Source organism: Styela clava, chromosome 1, assembly GCF_964204865.1.
Source record: "Styela clava chromosome 1, kaStyClav1.hap1.2, whole genome shotgun sequence".
Classification (NCBI taxonomy): domain Eukaryota; kingdom Metazoa; phylum Chordata; class Ascidiacea; order Stolidobranchia; family Styelidae; genus Styela; species Styela clava.
Window position 1 is genome coordinate 5,273,908 of NC_135250.1, and position 23,258 is coordinate 5,297,165.

The window sequence follows — 23,258 nt, forward strand, 5'->3', positions numbered from 1 at the left end:
AGATTCGTACACTGAACCATGTGGAATTTGTCAATCTGCTTAGTTGGTTAAGAGGTAGGAACATGCTTGCTATATACACGCCTTAGTTTCGATTTAAATGAGCAGTGTTCAGTAACTTTTTCTCAACGGCTTGTGTCTCCAGGAAAGGGGTGTGTACACGTGCTGTATCGTTTAAACCAGGAGGGCTTATATGGCGAATCACTATTTTCTCGTGTGCGCAATATAGAGAGTCAATTAGTCCGTATCCATTATAACCACGCGATTGTGGAAACTCAATGCAATCCTCAAGTTGATAATTAGCTGCAAAGTAATTTAATTTAAGTTTTTTGTATCATCTTGTACTGAAACACGCGATGAACGGTAAATATCGGATAACTGCTAGGCTCGCCAGCATGACATATCGAGCTAAGCATTAGAAATACGCTTGCCACCGCACCCCCAATCACTCTGCATGGGTTCAAGTCCCATGGCGATAATTACCGGTACGTGCGAGAAGATTGATGGACGCAGAGGGTGGGTCACGTAATCCCCATTCTTGCTCCTCCGCCTTTACTTGATTCTTCATGGGAAAAACCTTGAAGATCTATTCACAGTTGCTAACCAACATTCATGATTCCATTACATTTGAACCCACGTACATTTGAACCCATGACAATTGCACCTGTATGCTATTGCACCTATGGAATTATTTTTGGTTCACGGATAGTTAAACCCATACTAACCCTAACCCATGGTTTTTAGCACCCGCATATAGATTGAACCCGTGGATATACGCATGGGTTCAAATGTACATGGGTTCAAATGTACGGTCACCAACATTCATAGCTGGATGTTAGTTAATAATAAATTATCTCATAATGCTAACAAAACTAAATTTGTATTATTCCATCCAAGCAAGCATAAAAGTGTGAGTTGTTCAAAACAACTACTGCTCAATGGCAATGAAATTGAAAGAGTGAAAGAAATTAAATTTCTAGGAGTTATCTTTGATGAAAATCTGTCATGGAAATCACAAATAATGCATGTTATTGGTAAAACAAAAAGAAACCTAGCAGTTTCTGCCAAAGTATCCCAGTGTGTTGATCAATCAGCGCTACTAGCAATATTTCAATCATTACTACTTAACCATATTCGATATTGTTGTTCAGTCTGGCTTCATGGTAATAAAACACTTGTCTCAAAACTGCAGAGTATTTGTAATAATTTTTTAAGAATAGTTTTTGGTAAAAAAAAACGTGAAAGTGTAGACCCTTACTTCAAATCACTAAATATACTAAAGGTTGAAGACATGATGAAATTTGAAATATTATCCCTAGCTTACGACTTCCATAATAATGCGCTGCCAAATTGCTTTAATGACATTCTTGTCAAAAATACCTCCAACCGAAGAAGTAGTTCTGATTTATTCGTACCTTTCATGAGTAAATCTGTGAGTCAGCATTCCTTGTCTTTTACTGGACCCAAACTTTGGAATTCTCTTCCCTTAAATTTGAAGACGATCCAAAAAATCTTTCCAAAAAATCTTTTCAAAAACAAGTCAAGTCTCATTTAGTTTCCAAATATTAAAAATTACTACTGGTGGTATTCGATGACAAAAACTTGGGACACTCCACACTTGCACATTATTGTTTTAATGAAAATGTTTAACAGCTATAATAATATTGTTATATCTTGCCATGACTTGGCCAGATCTAGTCCAGCACCGAAGAAATGGTATAGTGACATGCATGAGTATATTTTTTTTAAATATATATATAGGTAGCTGACATACCCGGATGATATTTTCTTTAAATAACAGCACACATTCTATCATTTCACGCTCGTGTTTTTACCTTTTTCTAGCTGTGATGTCCCTATCATACACGCTTGGTCTTATGTTTGAGTGGTGGTATAAGGGTTGTATATAATATAGTTCCTGCAACTAGGCGAGTAGTAGAGCTATGTTGGATTCTCCCCTTCAGATTTTAATTTGCTGTGGGTCATTGTAATTGGATGTGGTTTTTATATCATTTATGTATGCATGCGTTTTATGTTAAGGCATGATATTGGTGTTTGAGTTGACTTGTTGGCCAAGGTATAGATAGTAAAATTTTGTGTGTTTTTTGCATGGTGTGATAAATTTTTCTCTGTCCCAAGCAGAATGTCATCATAGATCATCTATCCATCGCTATATAATGACAATACATCCCATTTAATTAAACAATTATTTTTTGCCTGTAATAAATAGTTCAGCACGTTCCCCTTCACCCAATCATTGAAACATCTACTCGCAGTTTTATTTTTTGTTTTTCAGGTTACTTCAAAGTGATTAAATGAAGTAAAACACATAAGTATATACTTATTATACTTATATACGTATGAACGTACTAACGAAAAGGTAGCAGGTCGGAGATGACCAACGATTCAGGCTTTTTATCGGAATTCTCACCTCTTGAAATACCTAATCTAATAATTCTATTTTATCCTGGAATTTTTTCGATAATTCATTATCGTACCTAACATAACTCTTTTTATTTATTATTTGCATTGAAATTTACCTTTTTACCTACCTGCTGGAGTCTCCGCCGGATTATCCGGTATGATATGATAGTTCTTCGAAAACAACCTACGCAGCGCATGCAGCGTGCTTTGCAAGGCGCAGACTGACACTCTGACAGATAGGACCGTTCGACTGCAAACTAATTGCGGAAAAATAACTTACCGTACCGTACTGGTGTTATGTTTTAGTTTGTCATTGGGAAGTAAGATTGTTATGTGTGTCACCTTCCTTTATCTGCGTTGAATGACATGTCTTCAAGGAAACGAAAACACAAAGAAAAAGACCATTCTACATCGAGCACTGACAGCAGCAGTGAAGATGAGAAAAGGAAAGAGAAAAAACGAAGAAAGAAGGAGAAAAAACGTTTGAAAAAGGAGAAACGCAAGAAAATGAGAGAGGAAAAGAAAAAATCCAAAACCTCTGCAGATTCTGATGTGAGCTCTTCTGGTTTAAAAGAGGCTGTTTCTCAACAAGGCAAAGGTGGGTCTGTGTCCCAATACCGGTATATTAGATCAGTACCTAGATCTGCTAGTCTGTAGTTTGAAATTTTATATTTATGATACAGTGATACGTGTGATAGGATTTTCATATTTTTTGGAGAGCATAACACGTCAGAGTCTAAAAATATATAGAGTATCGGTAGCAATTTCAAAGAAAACATGACTATGATTGTCCCATGAGAAAATCAAATCTAATAGATCACAAAACGGCTACATATTTCAGTATTTTAGTATCTGATACGGGATTATGGTACTTCAACAGAATTAGCATGCTTATACAATTATACATCTAAATGTACAATTGTAGCACCAATGAAACTGCGTTGGGATTATTTCAACATGCCATACCGTACTTTAATTATTCATTCTAGCGGCGATGTCAAAATTGCTCTAAAGTTAACAAGACCACAAAAATGCAATTTTGTGATGTTTTTCATTTCTATCTCACTAATATCAGAATATAGGAAAATTCTTTACACTGTCTCAATGTTTTTATTTAAGACAGAGGTAGAATGTGCCCTATGACGAAAGAAGAATGGGAAAAACAACAAAGTGTTGTCCGCAGAGTTTACGACGAAGAGACTGGACGATCTCGATTAATAAAAGGAGATGGTGAAGTTCTCGAAGAAATTGTATCGAAAAGTCGACATCAAGAAATAAATCGAAAAGCAACAATGGGTGATGGAATGTCATTTCAATCCAAACTGGGGCTTCTCAAAAAATAAAAAGAATAAAAATATTTTTCGGTAGTGCAAAAGAACAAAGTGAATAGTCAAGTGTGGATGAATTTAGCATATAATAGTTGCTGATGTTACTGGATCTTTGGTTGATAAAAGTATTTTGTTCAGTGAAAAATTGTCAATATCTAGCTTGTGTTCAGATTGCATGTAGATCAGCGTTTCTCAAACTTTTTTTGCCCTGGAACACTTACAAGTTTTAACTCGCCTCACCAAGATATTACAAAGTAAAATTTGCGGATGGTTTCAAAACAATTTAGCCTATGGTAAAATATTAAACACGCTGACACGAAGAAGTGCTGATCTGTGGAATGCATTCAAGAAATGCTGATGTTGATTATTAAATCTTGCTCTCTTCATTGCTTTCATAGCATACTTAAAAATACTCCAATATACAATCAGTTTGGGTTACGCAAGATAAACTCTTACTTGTCACTAACGCAAATTTATTTCTGTAATGTTTCATGTTATCACAAAATTGTCTGACGAAGGTTGACATCGATCAGACTAAATTCTTGTATTAGCGTGCAACGAGACACTTGAACCACTCAAAATATATTGTACATGTTTTAATATTGTACTTCAAATTTCAATCCCAACACTCTTTGAATAACCACATTGGGTTTCTCATTTGTTTCTGAGCATTTAAATAATTCAATTTTTTTTTATTTAGATGGTTTATATAGCAATATGTAGGCATCATTATTCATATACAGCCTTGGTTATGTGACATTGTGATGAGCAGTATGTTCAATATTATTAAGAAAAGAAAAATTAAAAATGTTTTCTTCTGATGTTGTGGCATTCGAAGCACAAAGTGCACCACTATGGGAAAAGTAAGTTGGTTTCGCACGTTTTTTTACACCTTTGTTTCTTTTGTGAATTGTGAAATTTTGCATCCATCTTGCAGGTATTGAACATGATATGAATTTCATGTTTGAATCCTGTCAAATATGTGCCTGTGTTAGAAGGTTCCTTTTATTCTATACAATGTATTTATACATCTTTTCCTCTGAAAAAGGCTCTGCAGAAGCAGCCTCTGTTAGGTAGAGAGATACTATAGGACGGAAGGACGGAATCTTTCAAGTTTGGGATTGCTTACCCAATTTATTACTCTCTGGGCGAGAGGGTGGGAATGAGATTTTAATCTAAGATGCCATCCATCATAGTTATTTCGACGCTTTAACCACTGGACTATCGAGTTGTTGTCTGGATATTCACCCATTATCATGTTTCTGTAATTGCTAACGGTCAGGTGTTTTCAACCAATTTTATTTATGCATTGTGGAGCATCTATCTGACAAACTTATTTTTAGTATGGACTAGTATAACCTGACGAATTCAACACATTGAAGTGTTCATGTTGTTGAAATTTCTCTCCCTTGTAAATAAATTCATGGAGTTGCATATTGCTGCTTTTGTTTTGTTAGTTGGTCTTTGTAGCTTTTTTTTTAATAATTTTTCCCTTTGAGGGCTCGATTTGTAAAGGCAATCGACATCATAATTAATAACCTAATAATATTTTATATTCGAACATTTACTATGGCTCTTACTTTCGTGCTATGTTTTTTATGTCATCCATGAGCCACCTATATTTTCGCACATTATTGCCAGAAGTCTATTTATTTCTTTTGTCACCTTTGTGTGATTATATCGGTCTTGGACCATAGAGTTTTCACATAATTGCCAGTAATGTTAGTTTCATTACTTGGATATACATCATGTTAAAGTGACACATTCCACTGACTATGGAAGGATTTGTCTACTCAATATTATGTAATATACTTGGCTTATGTACATAATATATAAAACATGATAAAGAGTCGTTGGTGTGCATTACTAATGCATAATTCGGTGCTCCAGAAGTGTACGTATCAATATGGAGATAACTAATTTTGTTCGCCTACTTTACATCAAGTTGTGTAAAGGGACTTAATCCTATGTGCAGGGGGTGTATTCACTTGGTTAACACAGACAGTCCCCGAACTCGTAATAAAACTAAAATAAGAAAAATCGGAATAAAATTATGGCCTAACCCTAACCTGGTACACACACTATGGGAGTACCCACAATTCTAAACTATTATTCTTTAGTTTGGTTGCCTTTAATCTGGCTCAAAGATTGATCTCTTTTATTTCTGAATGAACGCATGGCCTTGCTTTGAGAAAATTTCCTTTCATCAGAGAATGTAGCCTCATATTAATGGAATTTAAATATTTGACTAAAAAAAATTCTTCCGTTGCTATTACCATTTTTATGGTATGATATTGATTTCTATATTGACTCGTTGATTTTGTTTTTCTAGTGTAAACAAGGGAGATGAAGAGTTTCAATCAAGAAAACGGGAATCTGTTAATCAAAAACAATCACAGAAGAGAAGAAATGGTTCTCCATCTCACTATATGCAAGTATGAATAATAAATATGCAAATTTGTTATATGCTATTGGAAACATAGTATACATATGGACATTTTTCTAAATTGTTGTTGTCAGGAAAAATCACTTTTCTCTGCAACTAATGGTCCAATCGATTTGAAACTTTCAGTACTTAAAAGATGGTTGAATGGTTGTTGATTTTTTTTTTTAAATGTTTCCCGAGTTCTTTGAGATTTTATCTCATATCACTTATATATTTTTTATTTTCTGGTAACACTTTATTCTTTCATGGTTGCTTCATCCCACTTGACCATATATTGTTGCATTGCTCTCGTGTTCATATAGTTGTTATAATAGGTCAGATACAACGATTGCTAATAATAACATTAGACCTAGTTATTTTCGTCAACTGATAATACAATCTCACAAGAATTAAATACCGATAGTACTTGCAGATCTTAGACATGCTTTCATAGCAATTTAAATTTTGGTCCCAAACTATTTTATTTCCAATTCTATTATCGATATTATAGATATGATTCTGTTTCTATTCTTAACAATAATCATTTTACACTACTTACTTAATCAGTCAATCAGTAATATATTGAGTACAACGTTATTTTTCACATCACTCATTTAATAAGATATATTTTATTCACTATTTTGTTGAATACCCTAGCCCTACTGTTTACATTCAGTAACAATTTTACAAGAGCTTTTTTATTTAAATAACTAAATATATGCAGAACATTTAATGTGAATTCTCTCCTTTTATGTGGAAACTCATTATTTACCTACACTTAGAATTCACTTTGTCAAAAATATTTGCGTTCTTACGAAGCATGACCCACGGTTAAAACATATTATTTTAACTCAATTCATGCCTGGCCAGACTTCACAAAGCATGTTAGTTTATGTCTAAAATTGTCTGTTTCATAGACAGCTTATTTACTTAGTTCCGGCCGTTAGTGAAAGACGCTGTGGCAAGACACAGTTAAATTTTTTAAAGCCGATTTAATATTTGAATTCAAACATATGATCGGCATGTCAAGAGGATTTTAATTTTTGTTGTGTTTAGTGGGACACCAAAAGACCAAGGATTATGTTGCAGTTCACCGAATGTAAATTGTGTGAACTCAAGTTTAAATCAGAATTAGTGAGTACATTTTTATATTAATACTGTATTGTATACATTTGCTTATAATTTTATTTGAATATAGAAGTTATAGACAGGGAGGGCCAAAAGGAATTTAACTAATTATATCCTAAAAATATATTTTGGATTACAGATGTTTGAATGAAATTTTTTAATTAGGTCACAATGTGCTATATCAAATATGTCCAATTTTGAAATGAATATTACATCTCAGAAAAAAGGTGTATGTCATTTTCATTATCTGTTCCTAATTCAAGGCTTAATAAGATTTCATTTTATTTTCAATATATTATATATTTTGGGTCGTTTGGTTCTACTTTTTGAACCTATTAGGTTAACTATCATTTGTTCTTTTGTTGAAATTTAACATAATTTGTACCTGTAATATAGACCCGAACCGAACTCTCTTCAAAATTTGTTCAAATTCATAATGTCAACAATTATCATTATAAGATGCAGTTTTCGATACTCCATTTTTTTTTAAATCGTTGATTCATCATCTCTCTCTCTCTTTCAGGAACTAGAAGAACATTTATTTTCGATTCTTCATCATAGAGCTTTGAATACAGAGAAGGGAGAGTAAGTGAATTGTAATTGTAATTGTAATTAAATTATAATTATTCTATTGTACGATTAAATAGGTTGAAATAAATTACTGATAATAAGAAAAAAAATTAAATAAATCACATTGAAGGAGTTTTTGGATTCATGGCAAATACTAGTTTCCAGATTCCTATATCAGAACTTACTTTTGTTACTATTTTTTATAAATAATCATAGGCAAAACGGAGATTTGGAGGTTATCAATTTTGGGACCTCCTGAAGGATGCGCAACAGGATGGCGCACAACCTGAACTCAGGTTGTGTACCAGGTTAGGGTTCAGGTTATGCGACATCTTGGTGCGCATACTGCAGGGACCCAATTTTGTTACACTATGCATATGCAGCTAAATTCTACCAATTGCATTGTAGCATGTCTAACGCACTAACAGCAGTCTCAAATTATTGATGATCTCTTTTGGTTTATTGAATAATCAATAAAATAATTTTAATCTTGACAATAATAGGTGCAAGCATGAATGTAATCTGTGTGGAGTCACTTGCAAAAATCTTACTGATTATGTCGCTCATCTGACTAGTGATTCTCATAAAGAAAAAACAAATGAAAGAAAAGAAGCAATCAATAATGGACATTATTCACATCCGAAGAATAATTTGCGAAAGTGAGATTTCATTAAAAGTTTTTGGTTATATTGTTGGGGAATGTGATCAGTATTTGTATCAAACATCTTTTGTGAACAAAATGAAGTCAAGGCTTTTGATGGTTGAGAATTGAGATGTTTATTAGGAAGGCATGACTTGGAAAATAAGGCAACGTTAAAAAAAACTGCAGAATTGTATTACCTTCTTAGTAGCACTCCCGTAGTGTGTGTACCAGGTTGGGGTTAGGCCATAATTTTATTCCGATTTTCCCTATTTTAGTTCATTGCGAGTTCTGGGACTGTCTGTGTTAGCCAAGTAAATATACACCTGCCCATAGGTTTCAGTCCCTTTACACAACTTGATGTAAAGTAGGCGAACAAAATAGTTACCTCCATATTGGTGCACATACTTCTGGAACGCCTTCTTGAGTCCCCTCTTTACCCTTCAAGGGAACATTCATTCATAACAACTTAACAAGTTATTTTTGTAGAATAGTTAGTTTCAAGTCATTATTTCAATATCGCTGAATATTTTTTTAAGTTGAATAAACATTTGGGTAAACTTTAAGGGCGTTATAATAAAGTTCCAACTTTGGCTTGGGATTAGTTTTTCCAGTCTCATAGTTTATTTATTATATATCAAATATCAAATAGTTTTGTATGGTATCATGCACTGTACTGTACGTTAGCATTGACTTGACGTTGCAGTCGTCACATTACACGTTCTGTCCCTGACTTAAACAAAGTTTATTTAATTTGGTTTTTAGATACACCTCGACGTTCATGTGTTTACCTAGGAAAGCGAAACAAATGCAATTATCAGAAGAAATGAAGAAAAATCCAAAACCAACAGGTATATTAAATATTCCGTTTAATTAACACAATCAGGACTGTACAATTAAAAAATGGCAAACAAGTAATAGAAAAAAATATTAATTATTAATTAATGTGAAAAATTGTAATTTTCTCCTCTCATGGATTGTTTTTATACAGTCATCTGAAAATTTTTTGGTCTAATTATAAAAAATGGTGAGAAACGCTGTTTTTCCCAAATATTCTATTTATCATGTCACCAATCTATGAATATGCAAGGATTTGGCAATTTCTCTGTTCTAAATAACACATTTAAAAATATATTTATTATCCCATATTCGAAATTTTTTTTATCTTTTCAATCTTAGAATGTATTTGGAATAAGTAATCATTTGTTTTTTGTCATACCTGATTGGATGGCGTAAATATGAATGCTTGCACAAGGCTTGTTCTGAGCAAAAGGGGTGAATATATGAACACTAGCAAAAGAAGTAACCAACTAATGTTTCAAATCATTATTCCAAATTTCAGTATCTCCAAGAGATCCCAGACCTCAGTTCAAGAATTATGAAAGAGAAGATTTTCATTTTAATCAAAGACCAAATAACGAGCATCACAATTTCGGGAGAGATCAGAGGCCCAGGCCCCCATATCATTGGCAAGACAATGATTATCGCTACGGGCGCCAATACCATCCTAACAATTTCCCACAGTGGCATTCCATGGGTCGTTATGGGGGGTGTGACCGTCGACCTTACCCCAATGTTCCGGATTATGATCATCGTAATTACGACGATTCAAATCCTTACAATCATGGATGGATAGATAGATTACCGAGAAATATGAATTCATGGCAAAGACAAGAGTTTGATAAAAACACGAGAAATATTCAACGGCTGAATAAAAGTATCGAGTCTCTTCCTAAGGTTTGCAAATAATTTTTTTGGAATTTTCGTTTTGACTTTAACTGAAACGAAGTGTGTTTTGACTTGTTTTGCTGAATTATTGTTGTTGTTGCGAAAAATTGACTTTCTCTGAAACTAATGAACTAATTAATATCAAATTTTCACTACTTAATTGAAGGTTTAAAAGGTCGGTAGGAGACTATTTCTTCACAAAAAAATGAAGAATTTACACTGTATTGAATATAAATCAATTATATAAATCAATTTTCAAGTATTTGAATATCTAATTTATTTTAATTTTTTTGTAGTTGTGAATATTCGCCGATATTTTAATCTCATCCCCATTCTTCGATTTCACAGAGCAGTGCACATTACAGAAGTCCGAGAAATAACAACGATCATCATTCACGATCATTAACGAGTGATCAAGCGAGAACCAAACAACTGGTCGCTCGGGCTCATCAAGTCATTCAAAATGGAAAATCTTCATCACAACCGGCACCGAAAAAATTAAATGTTTCATCTTCAAACAAGAAGCAATCAGAAAAACAACAAAATAAAACGCAAAGTAACAATCAAACTTTAAACAGGAGTAATTCTTCTTCCAGTTCATGCAAAAGTAAAACATCTTTAACCTCAACTGAAAAAAAACAGAGTGCAAAAAAAATGAAACGAGTTGGGAGTCTCGATCCGGATTTATCAAAAGTGAACGATAAAAAATTGTCTGTGAATTTACAAAAACTTAAAAAATGGCAATGCCGAAAGCGAGCCGTTTCTCTTGATAAAATTGTCAATTCTGAAATGATCAATAAATTCCGAGATCAAATTGATACGCAAGCTTTAAACGTTGGAAAAAATGGAATTAAAACAAACGAAAAGGCAAATAATGAAAAAGGATCAAAAAATAACATTGTTTCTAAAAACGACAGCTCAAATAAGAATGACAAAAATGTAACGAAACAACCTGGAACCTCGGAGAATATCCGAGCTGAATTTAGGAAAATTCTTGATGAAATTGATCAGCCAGTTGCTTCAGCATCGGAAATTATACAGAATGCTGAAAAATTGGACAATGGAAATGGGAAAGTTGATGATTGCTATTACGTAAGTCTTTGATGTTTTTTTTTTAGATTAGATTGATGTAACACTACTCTAAATCAAAAGTTAGATTACTGACATAAGAGTAATTACTTTAAAGCTGTGGTTGATATACTACTAGGCCAAATACGCACATTGACGGTAATGCACATACCACATTGATTTCTGCCTATAAGTCGCCATATTGAACTTCAAATTATGTTATGACGCACTCGCAACTCTTATTTCTGTCCACATATTAACTCTCGTTAATTACTACAAAACAAACGCCATACAACAAGCTGATATTAATAAATTTATGAGCAATTTTTTATGCGTTAGAAGTGAGTTAGTTCTAGAGTTTCAAAAAGTTCGTTCTAATTTATGTAATTTATTTTTAAGTTTTCAGACACACCAACATCCTCAAGCATCGATCTTTCTGAGCAACAAACTACTCAAAATGATACCCTATATTCGAGTGTGTATACTCAAGGTACCGAGGGATTTACTCCAGATACTACTCAATATACCTCACTACCTGAACTTAAAGATAATTCTGATCTAAACTCTGTAAAAGTGAGCGCAGATTTGACATCAGAAAAGTCCTCAAATCTGACACCAAATTCTGACACTCCTGTACGGGATGTCATTCAAGTTGCAAGTGATGTTGATACTCCTAACACAAAGAATAGGATTCATCCACAGCCGAATATAAATAAAGCCAGGAGCAGGTGGGTCAATGACTTTAATATATTTATTTCATTAATTTTTTTGTTATGAATGTTGTTTGTATCTTAAATTTCCAAAAATTACCATCAATTAAAAAATAGTTTCAAAAAATAACCCTAACCTTCAAATTTTTATATTTTTTTTTGTGTTGTCTTACTTGTCTATTATGTGTACAGCATTGAATACAGGGTAATTTCATCTTATGTTAGGCTCTTTGACATAGTTGTTCAACCCTCATGTCAATATTATTTGGAATTGCTGGTTTTTAAATACTGTTATCGGCTGATCATTTTTAAAATTCATTTTCAGATTATGTTCAAAACAGAAAGAAAGTCCCGATATTCCGCCTGAAGGACGACAAGCAAAATTAAAAAAACTTTTACAAAAGTATGATCGAACGAAAAAGAATTCGCCAGACGTTGGCAACAGTGCTGGGAAAAAGATTGCTGGTCCCAGGTTCGTAAAACATACCTTTGTGTTATAACTGTTACTATGTATGGAGAGGAAAAATTTTAGTGACACATAGCATATGCATGAAAGTCATACAGAAAGTGGCATCGCAAGCATTGAATGTTAATAATAAATAAAGGTGTTTCTATGAGGCGTTTTCAATCATGAAAAAGGGCGCTTCCGAAGTATGTGTACCAATATGGAGGTAACTAATTTTGTTTGTCTACTTTACATCAAGTTGTGTAAATGGACTGGAACCTATGGACAGGAGTATATTCACTGGGCTAACACAAACAGTCCCCGAACTCGTAATAGAACTAAAATAAGGAAAATCGGAATAAAATTACTCTGTTACATACTCTAACGAGAGTACCAAAAAGGACTGTATTTGAGCAGGCATTGACATGTATGTACATAAGAACTCTTTAACTACTTTATTAAAGCACCTAAATCTATCTTTCTTGTTCAGCAATTTACCACTCAGTCAAAAAGATTTTTTTCATTTTATTCCAGGTTTGGCATCAATTTACATTTGCGAAGCGAAAGCACAGAAAATTCAGAGATGGAATCCATAGCAAAGGTGTGTAGATTGAATCTCAAGTCTAAAAATGATTAATCCCTCTTGTGTGACGAAAACACTAATTATAATCTTATTTAAATGATTGTCTCAGCAGCTGGCTCATGCATTGAAAGAAATAACTGGTCGACTGATAATCCCATATTTGACATGGGGAGCCAGACGGGATCTCGTGGTCCGTGATATAGTTAGACCGTTACATACCTTTCCAATTTCTTGGGATAAATGCCAAATAACTATCCCTAATGTGAAATAATATTTCATTTTCAGGCAATAGAATTGGTGGAATTATTTCCAGAGAAACGAACTCGATCTCTATCAGAAAACGACAGCACATTATCATTTGCAACTGCTGGCACAAATTCCGCAACTAATATTATTTCTGACGAAAATATCCAGAGACAAAATTTAACACCCAATGGAAAAAGTTCTCAAACTATACAACAACAACAACAACAGCCTAATAATGCTTCAATTTGCCAAACTGGTATAAGTAGTATTATTAATATTCAAATTGCTGAATAAAATTAAAAACTATGCAAGGGTCAAAGGTCATATGCATTTTAGAACTTATATATATCTGATGTCAATCTAATTCATTAGTCCCCAAACCATCATGATTCATGGCTTTTTTCTGAAGACTCTCAAAATGTGGTCCCCTGATTTACTATGAAAATACCTAGTTTTTCTTTGAATTAGAAAAAATAACTGTCAGTTAAGTTTCCAAAATCCATATTTCAACAAAAAAATTTATTGGTGCTTTTTTCTGAAGGTGCTTCAACTCCGGTAGTTCCTGATCCAATGTCACAGTCTTTCAATTCGAAACTTTTATCGATGTCAGAGCGGGAAGAGACATTACATGCTTCTGTCAGATCACTTGCGGTACAAGAGGCAAATGTACAGTCAGAAATTGAAAGAAAAGTAGAGGTATAAACTTTCTGACTTTCTGTGTTTTTGAATTTACAGTTTTTTTATGAGCCATTTTCACATCTTTAATATGCTGCCACAACCAAACTAAAACCAAATTTTGATGTTTTTAGCCGAAAAATAGCTGAATGAATTTATTGAGATTTTGATTAAATTCAGTTTTGGTACGAGGCTCATTTTTTTCTCCTCTTGCTCTTGTAACACTATAAGTATTGTTTATGAAATGTAACTTTTTATGTCACACTTACATGGCCCGCCAGATTAGGTGCGCAAAATTTTTGGATTCTGGTCTGAAAACTATGCCCACCCCTGCGCTTGGCCATTGCGTTCACTTGGATGTGTTGTACTTGTATGTACATTTTGTCAACTAGATATATAAAACACCATTTTCTGGAAAAATTCTTACATTCCAGGCCTTGAGGCTTTTTTATGCTGAAGTCGAGAAGCTCAAGGAACGCAAAATGTGCATTGATGCTTTGAAACGGAAGAACGAACAAGAGTTAGAATCGTTAAGGCAAGAAAGACTTATGTTATTAAGGTATGATGACACTAAAGTTACAAATTTTAATTTATTTCTCTATGTTTGAACTTATTTTTCTATAACTATGAGCCTCTTAGATTCTGAAATATTCATCTCAAAATATACCTTGTTGACATTTCTTGCTATAACTGATGAACCGCAAAACCCTTTTGAATTGTTAGTAAAAATAATCAATACGATCAGGAAGGCAGCTATGAGGTAGAGCAGGGCTTTCCAAACTTTTAAGCTCGCTACTCTCTTCTAATATATTGAAATTTCCTAGCTACCGCTTGTCGGGTCTTGCGATCAAAGTCAGCATTGTTATGCAAGCGCACCACTTCTCTGATCCTATGTATTTGTAGAAATCGTGAGATTCATGTTTTGCACTGGTTTCAATAATTGTGTTTCGAATCAAGAGTAAATAATAAAGTACTATAGATATAGTACTTTGTGTGAAATTGGTGTATACTTTGCGACTCTCAAGAGTCGTTGCACGCCTCCCTTTGGGGCCGTGGCCCTCAGTTTGGGAAGCTCTGAGGTAGAAGAATACTGTAAAATGTTTGCCATGAAAATCTCGTTTCATTTACTTTTATTCTCTGAATGAATGATAGTATTATAATTATTTTTACTCATTGTTTAAAAATAAATTATATTTAATATTTCCTGTACACTCTGTTATAGTAATTTATTTCTGTTATCTCAAATTCATTCATTCAGATTTTTATTCAATTTTATTTTACAGAGGCACTGTGAATGGTAATGCTTCCCAAGAAAATTCTACAACTGAAGGTTCCATATTTCAAGAAGTTATTCCCAATTGTCGACGATCTTCTTTCAATGGGTCCAGTTTTACCCACAGTACCCCGATCCCTGACATGCAAAACTCTTCTGCTGAAATTTCATCATTTGCCACAAATGTGAATTCTGGACATGTGAATAATGCAACTGCACAATTGATCTCTGGTAGGGCCGGTGAGTAGCATTGTAGTCTCAGAATTCTATGTTTTTCTCCTGCGGAATCCTTATAATTCGATTTGCAATATGAACTTCAGTCTATTACAATGGATCTCAAATCCTGATGATTCGTGGCCGCTTTCCAAAGACTTTCTGCTCCTTTTTGTGGACTGTTTTCCATTAGTTATTATATTCACCATGTTTAATAATAAAAAGCCATTGAAGGAATTATTACAATTAGAGAGTTAAAGAAGTCACGGTTAATCTACTTTCAATCAACGTAGCCATCGCAAATGTGGACGCCCTTGCTCATGACCCCTAGAAAACTTCTCGTGGATACCTATGGGGGCAGAGGGGCCAATTTGAGCAGCCCTGATTATTGTATACGATTTCTTATCTTTGACAGAACTCCAAATTTAGCTTGTTGCCATAATCTTAAAATTACTTATTGTATAATGCAGGAATGGACTTTTTGTCAGTCAGCCGTTTAACTGTGTACTACTCTATTAATATTCAGTGCAGTTCTATATATTTATATATATTTTATTTCTGTATAGTGTATATGATAAGCCCTTTGCTTGTGTTGGCCATAGAAACAATTTTTGCCCCCCTAGAACCCTGTTCTAAAATGTCAATTAACTTTATTTGTAACATTAACTTTTCGTTTATCAGATAAAAATGTCATATTTCTATTTATTTTTCCAGCGTTTCAACCACCAGATTCTGGTCCGTTTTTACCAATACATCAGGATCAAATTCGACCAACAATCACATCACCTCCTAAACACACCGCTTTTGATATAAGAAATGTTAAAAGCGAGCCAACACAAAAAGATTTACCATTTGTTCAAGTGCCCTTCCCGAGATCAAAAGGTCAAGGAAGTGAACAAGGAAATGAACACACAGAAATAAATATAAAGCAAGAAACAGATAATCAACAATCATCGAATAGTTTCAATCAATCTAAAAGTTTATCGTCAGAGTCCTCGTTGCGCTGCGATGGTAATCGAGAGCTCTCACGAGAAGCAGACTCTACTCAATTTTACTCAATTTGTAACGATACACTCAACAATACGACTCTCTCTGCTACGAGCGCAGAAGTTGATAGAATTTTGTCGAAATATACAAGACAAAAAACTGATTCTAACAGTTCTGACCAAAATTTAAATTCTCCGCAAAAACAAAATTCAAGAATGAAGAATAAGAGGAAAAAATTACAACCGAGAATTGGTATGCGACGAAGTCCACGTAATTTATCCAAATCTTCTCCACAACAACAGACTTCATCTAATGAAGTAAGTATAGCGAATGAGTTAATGGTGTATAGCTGAATTTAATTAGTCATGGTCAGGGGTGGGATCCAATTTTTTGTCAGCCGGTTCCTTTACAAAAGTCATATTTTTTAGCCGGTTCTGTTACAAACAGAACATTGACAGTAACCAGTAATGCTAACCGGTTTGCTGGTCTCATAAAATTCTGTGATACGGTTCTATAGAACCGGTGCGAACCGGCTGAATCCCACCACTGGTCATGATTATGAAGTGGTTGGACCAGTGGACTAACTATGTGGGAATTGTGTGTCAATTATCTTGAGTACAAATCTCATGCCAACTACCTCACTCAGTGTGTAATAAGTTGGGTACTCCTGTCCTGTAGTGTGTGTACCAGGTTAGGGTCAGGTCATAAATTTATTCCTATTTTCTTTATTTTAGTTCTATTACTGGATCGGGACTGTTTGTGTTAACCAAGTAAATATAACGCCCTGTTAGGTAGCTTCTTGCGTTAACTGACACATTTGGAATATCACATTTCATGTCTCTTATTGAAGACAAATATTTACAAAAATGATGAATTTTTTTTTTAGAAAATTACTGATAAAAATGATAGAATAGCTAGGGATTTCTCATAATAATTTTTTCTTATTCCTCAACTTTGTGTAACAGATAAATGGAAATGAACAACCACAAGAAATTTCTGAAGGTAAGATTTTATAAAAAAAAATTAGGGCTATCAAGTAGTAACTGTACCAGGGTCGTATTTTAAAACTCCCCTGGGTTGATGAAATTTCGAAAGTAATGTTGTGTCGCAAACATTTTATCTTCTATATTATTTGTACTATGAAAATTTATATATGGTGAATTGACTGCTTCGGTAGAATCGCTCAAATCATGACTTTTGTTATAAATTCAAAAATTTGAATTTAAAAATTCAGATTTGTAATGCTTATATTCATAGTCACTAAGAATGCATTGAGTTGTCTGAGCATTCTCATCAAACAATTATAAAAGACTTTTAAGCTGGAGTCAGAGGTTAAAACCATTTTTCGGAAGTATAAATTGTTGTCAATCTGTGTCTGAGCTGAAGTATTTTAAATGGATCAGATCTTGGGGTTTAAGTATGTTTTCAAATTCTCTACGATTCAACAGCCGCTGTTTAAAATTAATTTTTTTTGACATCACTACATATGTCAAATTAATTTTCCAGATATTATTACGAATGATGTTATTCCCAAAACAATGAAGGCTCATAATCTACCATTGGTTGGAATGCATCTTGTAGATGAAGGCTTAGTTACCTGTTCATTAGATGAAACAGTGACTTTGCATCGTACTGGAGGTAAAGGGATTTTATTAATTAGGTATTAATCATGCCCAACTATTTGAGCATTTCTCTGTTACATTTTTGGGTATAATGATGAGAAGATGGTCTGGTTATAATTAGAGATCTTGCAAGAACGCGTTGTCATTGCACTGCTGATTACCCCCATAAAGTTTGCAGTTTCAGAATCGTTCTTGAGTAATAGTGTGCAGGGAATAGGATTTTGAAGGAGAGAAGAAAATTAATAAGATGACTTAATCCTATGGTGAACTATTACTTCTCATGGGTTTGAACTTCTAATTATAACATCCGACGCAATTATTACTAGTTGCTTTTTTCATGAAACTCCTGTTAAACACCAAATATTATATAATTAGACCCAATTTATACCGCTGGGTCGATATAGCGACCATAGGATTTTGAACCCAGGCCAGGATTATAGCCTGCGACCAATTATTCTATAAAGCCTTGTCAAATTAGACACCAAATTTTAAAGCATTTCAAAATTTCTGCAATCATTTTTAAACCTATTTTATGTGGATTGTTTTTATATTTTCAGGAAGAAGAATTTCTGAAAATCTTGGTGCTACTCCTACAGCCATGACAGCAACTTCAGATGATAGAAGCGTTGTCATTTTTGTCGCTACTCAAAAAATGATTTGTACAAAGAATAATAATGATGATTCTCAAGTTATAAACAAAATGGAACATCATCTCAGTATTTATACAACAACTGTCCCTCAGGTATGTCAGTGGAACGAATTGGATCAGTGATTGGCTCTAAATACCAAGATCAGTCATGTTTATTTAATATTTTGATCTGATTTCAATCATAATTTTAAATTTCAATATTTTTTATTTCAGAAACATTCCTTCAACAGGGAATCATCGTACATTTTAATGCATCGAATACCAATCAAGACAAGAGTATTATGTTTGCATTATGATAAAAATTATTTATTTTGTGGAATGAGAGATGGAATGACAGCAATTGTGTCATTAAATATGAATTATAAGGTGCTGTCATGAAATGCTTGACTTGTTTATTTCCTTTTTTTTGATAATTTTATCAGTACCTTATCCTTCGATTTCTTCGGGTAGATGGGAAAGGGTGTATTGACTTTCAATATACTCAACTATGTTGGTATTTCAGATTACGCCTTTTGGGTTCAAATCCCATTCCCGCCAATCCGAGTATAATAAATTGGGCTGACACCTGACAATACTGAACAGAAAAGTTCACAGTCCTTCTAAAAACAGTAGCTCTTTACATATTGTTATATATCAGTGATAGCTTTTACATGGCCTTCTTCGGAGCAAAGTGAATAAGCGTAAAAAGTAAAAAATTTCCCTCCTGAGTCTCATGGTAAAAAACTACTCAAATCCTGAGTTTAAGCTTTGGATCATTTTGACAGCCAGATGACGATGTCAATGTGCTTGAGTGTCACTCATGTAGTGCTATTACTTGTCTAACAACTGGTAGAGAAGGTCCTCGTCGTATTTTATGTTCTGGATCAACGGACTGCACTGTGTCTGTCCGTGATGCAACTGACGGCCTTTTACTTCGAACTATCCAAGGACATATGAAAACTGTGACTTGTTTACAGGTAGATTCAATTTTCTTGTCATTGTTGTATTGTACTATTGTCTTGAAATGGATTTTAGGTTATGGACTAGTGGTTAAAACATTGAAATATGCCGGCAACGTACGCCCTTTGCCCTTGAGAAACCCTGTTCAAGACCAATTTCCCAAACCAAAAATATGTTACAATTTGTTCTTGACAGTTGGTCCACAATGAGTTATTCAGTGCAAGTGTCGACAGAAAGGTTCTCGGCCACGATTTGATAACTGGAAATTTGCTTCATAGGTTTGTAACTTTGTTTCAATATTCTTCATTCATTTATGTGCTAGAGGATTGTTGGATTCATCGTCGCCTTAGGGTGGTTCGAGTAATCGTTGATTGCTTAGGTTAGTGTCACCATTAAGCCCATGTATCTGAAACAAATAACGAGTCAAGTATTTCTATGAGCTAGTAAAGAGGCTGTGGTTCACCAAATGATTAAGTCATCTTATTGACTTTTCTCTCTCATAGTATAAATTTCAAAATCTTATCATAATTGAATCATTGGGCAACAAAATAATGTAACAATGACTTTTAGTAGAGATTCTCATGTTTTCTGACCCCACGGACCAACTCGCTTTATTTTTTTTTTTGATAATATTTGAAAAATCATTATTTTTTTCTACGATATTTCCCAGTTTCTGACGTCTCTTCTGGATTCTTTAATTTGTTTTGGATATTGTTTTCCTGATTTTATTACTGTTCTGCATTTTCAGGTTCTCAGGACATGTTGGTGTTGTACGTTCACTGTCAGTATTTTCTGGAAAGTTGGTGACACTGTGTTCTGATCGGAATATAAGATTTTTTGATATTAAGGTGATGAATTTATATAATAAGATGATTCTGCCTAATCTCAGATTCGAAGTGTTTTTAAATTCCGTCCGGTCACGGTTGAAAGCCCACAGAACATAAATTTATTCTGGCACACTTTATTGGGACTTTATGTTGTTATTCATTTTGTTATTATTTCTTTCCTTCTTACTCTTGTTATGAAAAAATCACTTTTCTCTTTAATTACTGGGCCGCTTGCTTTGAAATTTTCAGTGGTTGAAGATTATGGAATTCCCTGCTATCTTGTGCGCAGGTGAAGTTGTGATTACTGCGGTACTGGTAGTCTACTGTGAAAGATTGCATACTCGTGCTACTTCGTTTTGTTGGCGTTTGTGTTCATAGTTTGAACATCTCTCTCTCTCTCCCATTTTTAGACCAGTCGCTTGCTACAGACACCAACAAGTATTCCTTCACTCCCACTTTTTTCATGTCTACAAATCAATAAAGATTTGACATCTTCTGATAAATGCTCAGTTATTATCGGTTGTGAGGATAGTACAGTGATCCGCCTACCTTTTCCGACCAATGGGAAGCCTTCAATAGATCTTTCTACAGAAAGTCCTATCAGGAAATCTCCTGCTAAAAATACAGTTAATTTAACTGGTGATTATGAGTGTCGGGTAAGAATTTTGTTATTATTTTTTAAGATTTTCAAATATGTAGGTTAGAAGCATTGTTCAAAGTGAAAATCATAAAAAAAGAATTTTTTTTCTTGATATACCCCTTTTTCTTTGAAAAACAACAGCTATCTGGTTTAAAATTTTATAAGTGAATCCTTTTTTGATTTACTATTTTGAGGTTCGAGTCAATTTATACCATTACTCTCTACAATATTAAAGCAAGTTCTTCAATAATAAATCTTATTTTAGATGACTATTTTAAATTTTAATATCATTTATTATTTTTATTATAATTCAGTGGGCTGGGTGCGTAGGTGCTGGTACATTTTCAGACATTGGTTCTCTTCAGAAGCATGTGTTCAGCGTACATGTCAATCCCCACGATCTAACAGAATATGCATTAGATAGATCAACAGCTACTCTCTCATTTGGAACATGTTGTCAATGGGAGAGTTGTACTCATTATTTTGCTCCAGAACTGGATACTATGACTGTAAGTGTTAAGGTTGTGTGACTTATAACTATCTACTGCAGCAGGGTTTCCCTAACTTTTTAGGCCGCGGACCCCATTTGTGAATCTTAGTTTTGGCGGACTACCCCATACTATGCCATATCAATCTGTGTGCCTAACCATCGAGGAACACTACAACACAACGACACAATTGCTTTTACCGATACCAATGGATATTCGTCCTCATCACTCAACCAAAAAGATACAATGACTTTTTGATTGAAATCGATCATTAAAGATCGATCAGACTCTTTTAATATCGTTGGGGACCCAGGGGACGGCAGAGTTCGGTAAACCCTGTACTGGAGTGTACGTTTTTCAACTTAGTCAGGTTCGCATTTTTAAACTCTCCGGAGGTGCGAATCAAATTCAAAATTCTGAATTACCCACAATTAGTAGTTGTATTCATTTCAATGCTAAATTGGTTATGCAATACCCCAAAAATTAGTTCTTGTAAACCATAGTAGCACCTTACCTGGTATTGGAGGGTTGTGCGGGGCCATGTGCAGACTGTAAAGCATATAAAACTTAATAAAAAACTTTTAATTTTATTCCAGGATGTCCACTCGCATGTACAACGGCATTTTAACAAGAAAGGTAATCGGACTACCACAGATAAATCCAGCAAAATGGTTTTATCTGATCTTGAAGCACGAGAATCAGTCTTGTGATTGTCAACAAGGTCTGAAAGCTTGCATTATGGAACAGGGTTTTAATACTCATACCGGAGGAGATAAAAACTGATAAGCCGGTGTTGTTTGATTCGGATACATTGACTTGGTGGAAAAAGCTGTTATCGACCACCTCGCGTCAGTGGCGAGTCTAGCAATTCTCTCACACTTTATTATACCTCCACTGGGTTTGAACGTGCGAACATGCGCATATGAGCAGTTGCGATTTCATTCAAGATCGTCCTGGTAATTTTGAAAATATTAAAAAGAATTTCTTTAATTATGCAAGATACCACTGTCTTATACACATTCAAGCTGTAGTAGTCATAAAGTAATAACCGTGAAAATATGTTTTCGAGGATGATATAAAAATTTAAATATTAGGATTGCTATCAATTTTTTTTTTTTAATTGCTGCTGTCCTTTTAACTATTTTCACAAAATCTAACAAAGTATGTGTATTCCCTTTGATCTTGAGTCATTACACATGAATTGGTGTGCCATATTTCTAATTCTTTTTTTTCAACTTTTTTTTACTCCTATTCATCTGATTTGTTACCACTTAGCAGAGCTGGGAAGGCTTGAATATTCGACTTAACACAGGTCATCTAAATGGAATTACTCAGACGTGGTATCTCCTAACAGCCAGTTAGACTTGACTCAGTGATTGACTCAACTCGAGACTTGTATAACTTTTGACTAAGTGTTTAGGACTGACTACGGCCCACGAGCCAAATACATCCGGTTGGATAATTCAATCTGGCTCGCCTGATGCTGCCACAACCAAATTTTGATGTTTTAGCTAGAAAATAGCTCAAGGAATTTGTTAAAATTGCGATTAAATTTAGTTTTGGCACGAGGCTCATTGTTTTCCACTTTTGCTTTTATAACACTGTAAATTTTGTTCATAACATATAACACTTTACGTCACATTTGATTGGCCC

General features: G+C 34.1%; 2 protein-coding genes across 2 annotated transcripts; both read left to right on the forward strand.

Moving 5' to 3' along the window:
* The first annotated feature begins 2,614 nt into the window (after nt 1-2,614).
* LOC120339385 (uncharacterized) lies at nt 2,615-4,450 on the forward strand. The gene is made up of 2 exons (XM_039407499.2): nt 2,615-3,019; nt 3,541-4,450. Exons 1-2 carry the CDS (start codon nt 2,788-2,790, stop codon nt 3,762-3,764), a joined length of 456 nt encoding a protein of 151 aa, XP_039263433.2. The 5' UTR covers nt 2,615-2,787; the 3' UTR covers nt 3,765-4,450.
* A 22-nt stretch (nt 4,451-4,472) lies between these two features.
* Nucleotides 4,473-23,038, forward strand: LOC120339376 (uncharacterized). Its single transcript, XM_039407486.2, has 26 exons — nt 4,473-4,612; nt 6,082-6,184; nt 7,231-7,308; nt 7,826-7,887; nt 8,376-8,531; nt 9,278-9,363; nt 9,855-10,249; nt 10,589-11,332; nt 11,708-12,036; nt 12,344-12,490; nt 12,998-13,064; nt 13,332-13,548; nt 13,834-13,988; nt 14,402-14,526; nt 15,251-15,480; nt 16,168-16,757; nt 17,406-17,442; nt 17,947-18,078; nt 18,620-18,804; nt 18,925-19,077; nt 19,476-19,667; nt 19,846-19,928; nt 20,399-20,498; nt 20,888-21,133; nt 21,432-21,626; nt 22,202-23,038. The coding sequence occupies exons 1-26, from the start codon at nt 4,557-4,559 to the stop codon at nt 22,313-22,315; spliced, it is 4,977 nt and encodes a 1,658-aa protein (XP_039263420.2). The 5' UTR covers nt 4,473-4,556; the 3' UTR covers nt 22,316-23,038.
* Nucleotides 23,039-23,258: the final 220 nt, after the last annotated feature.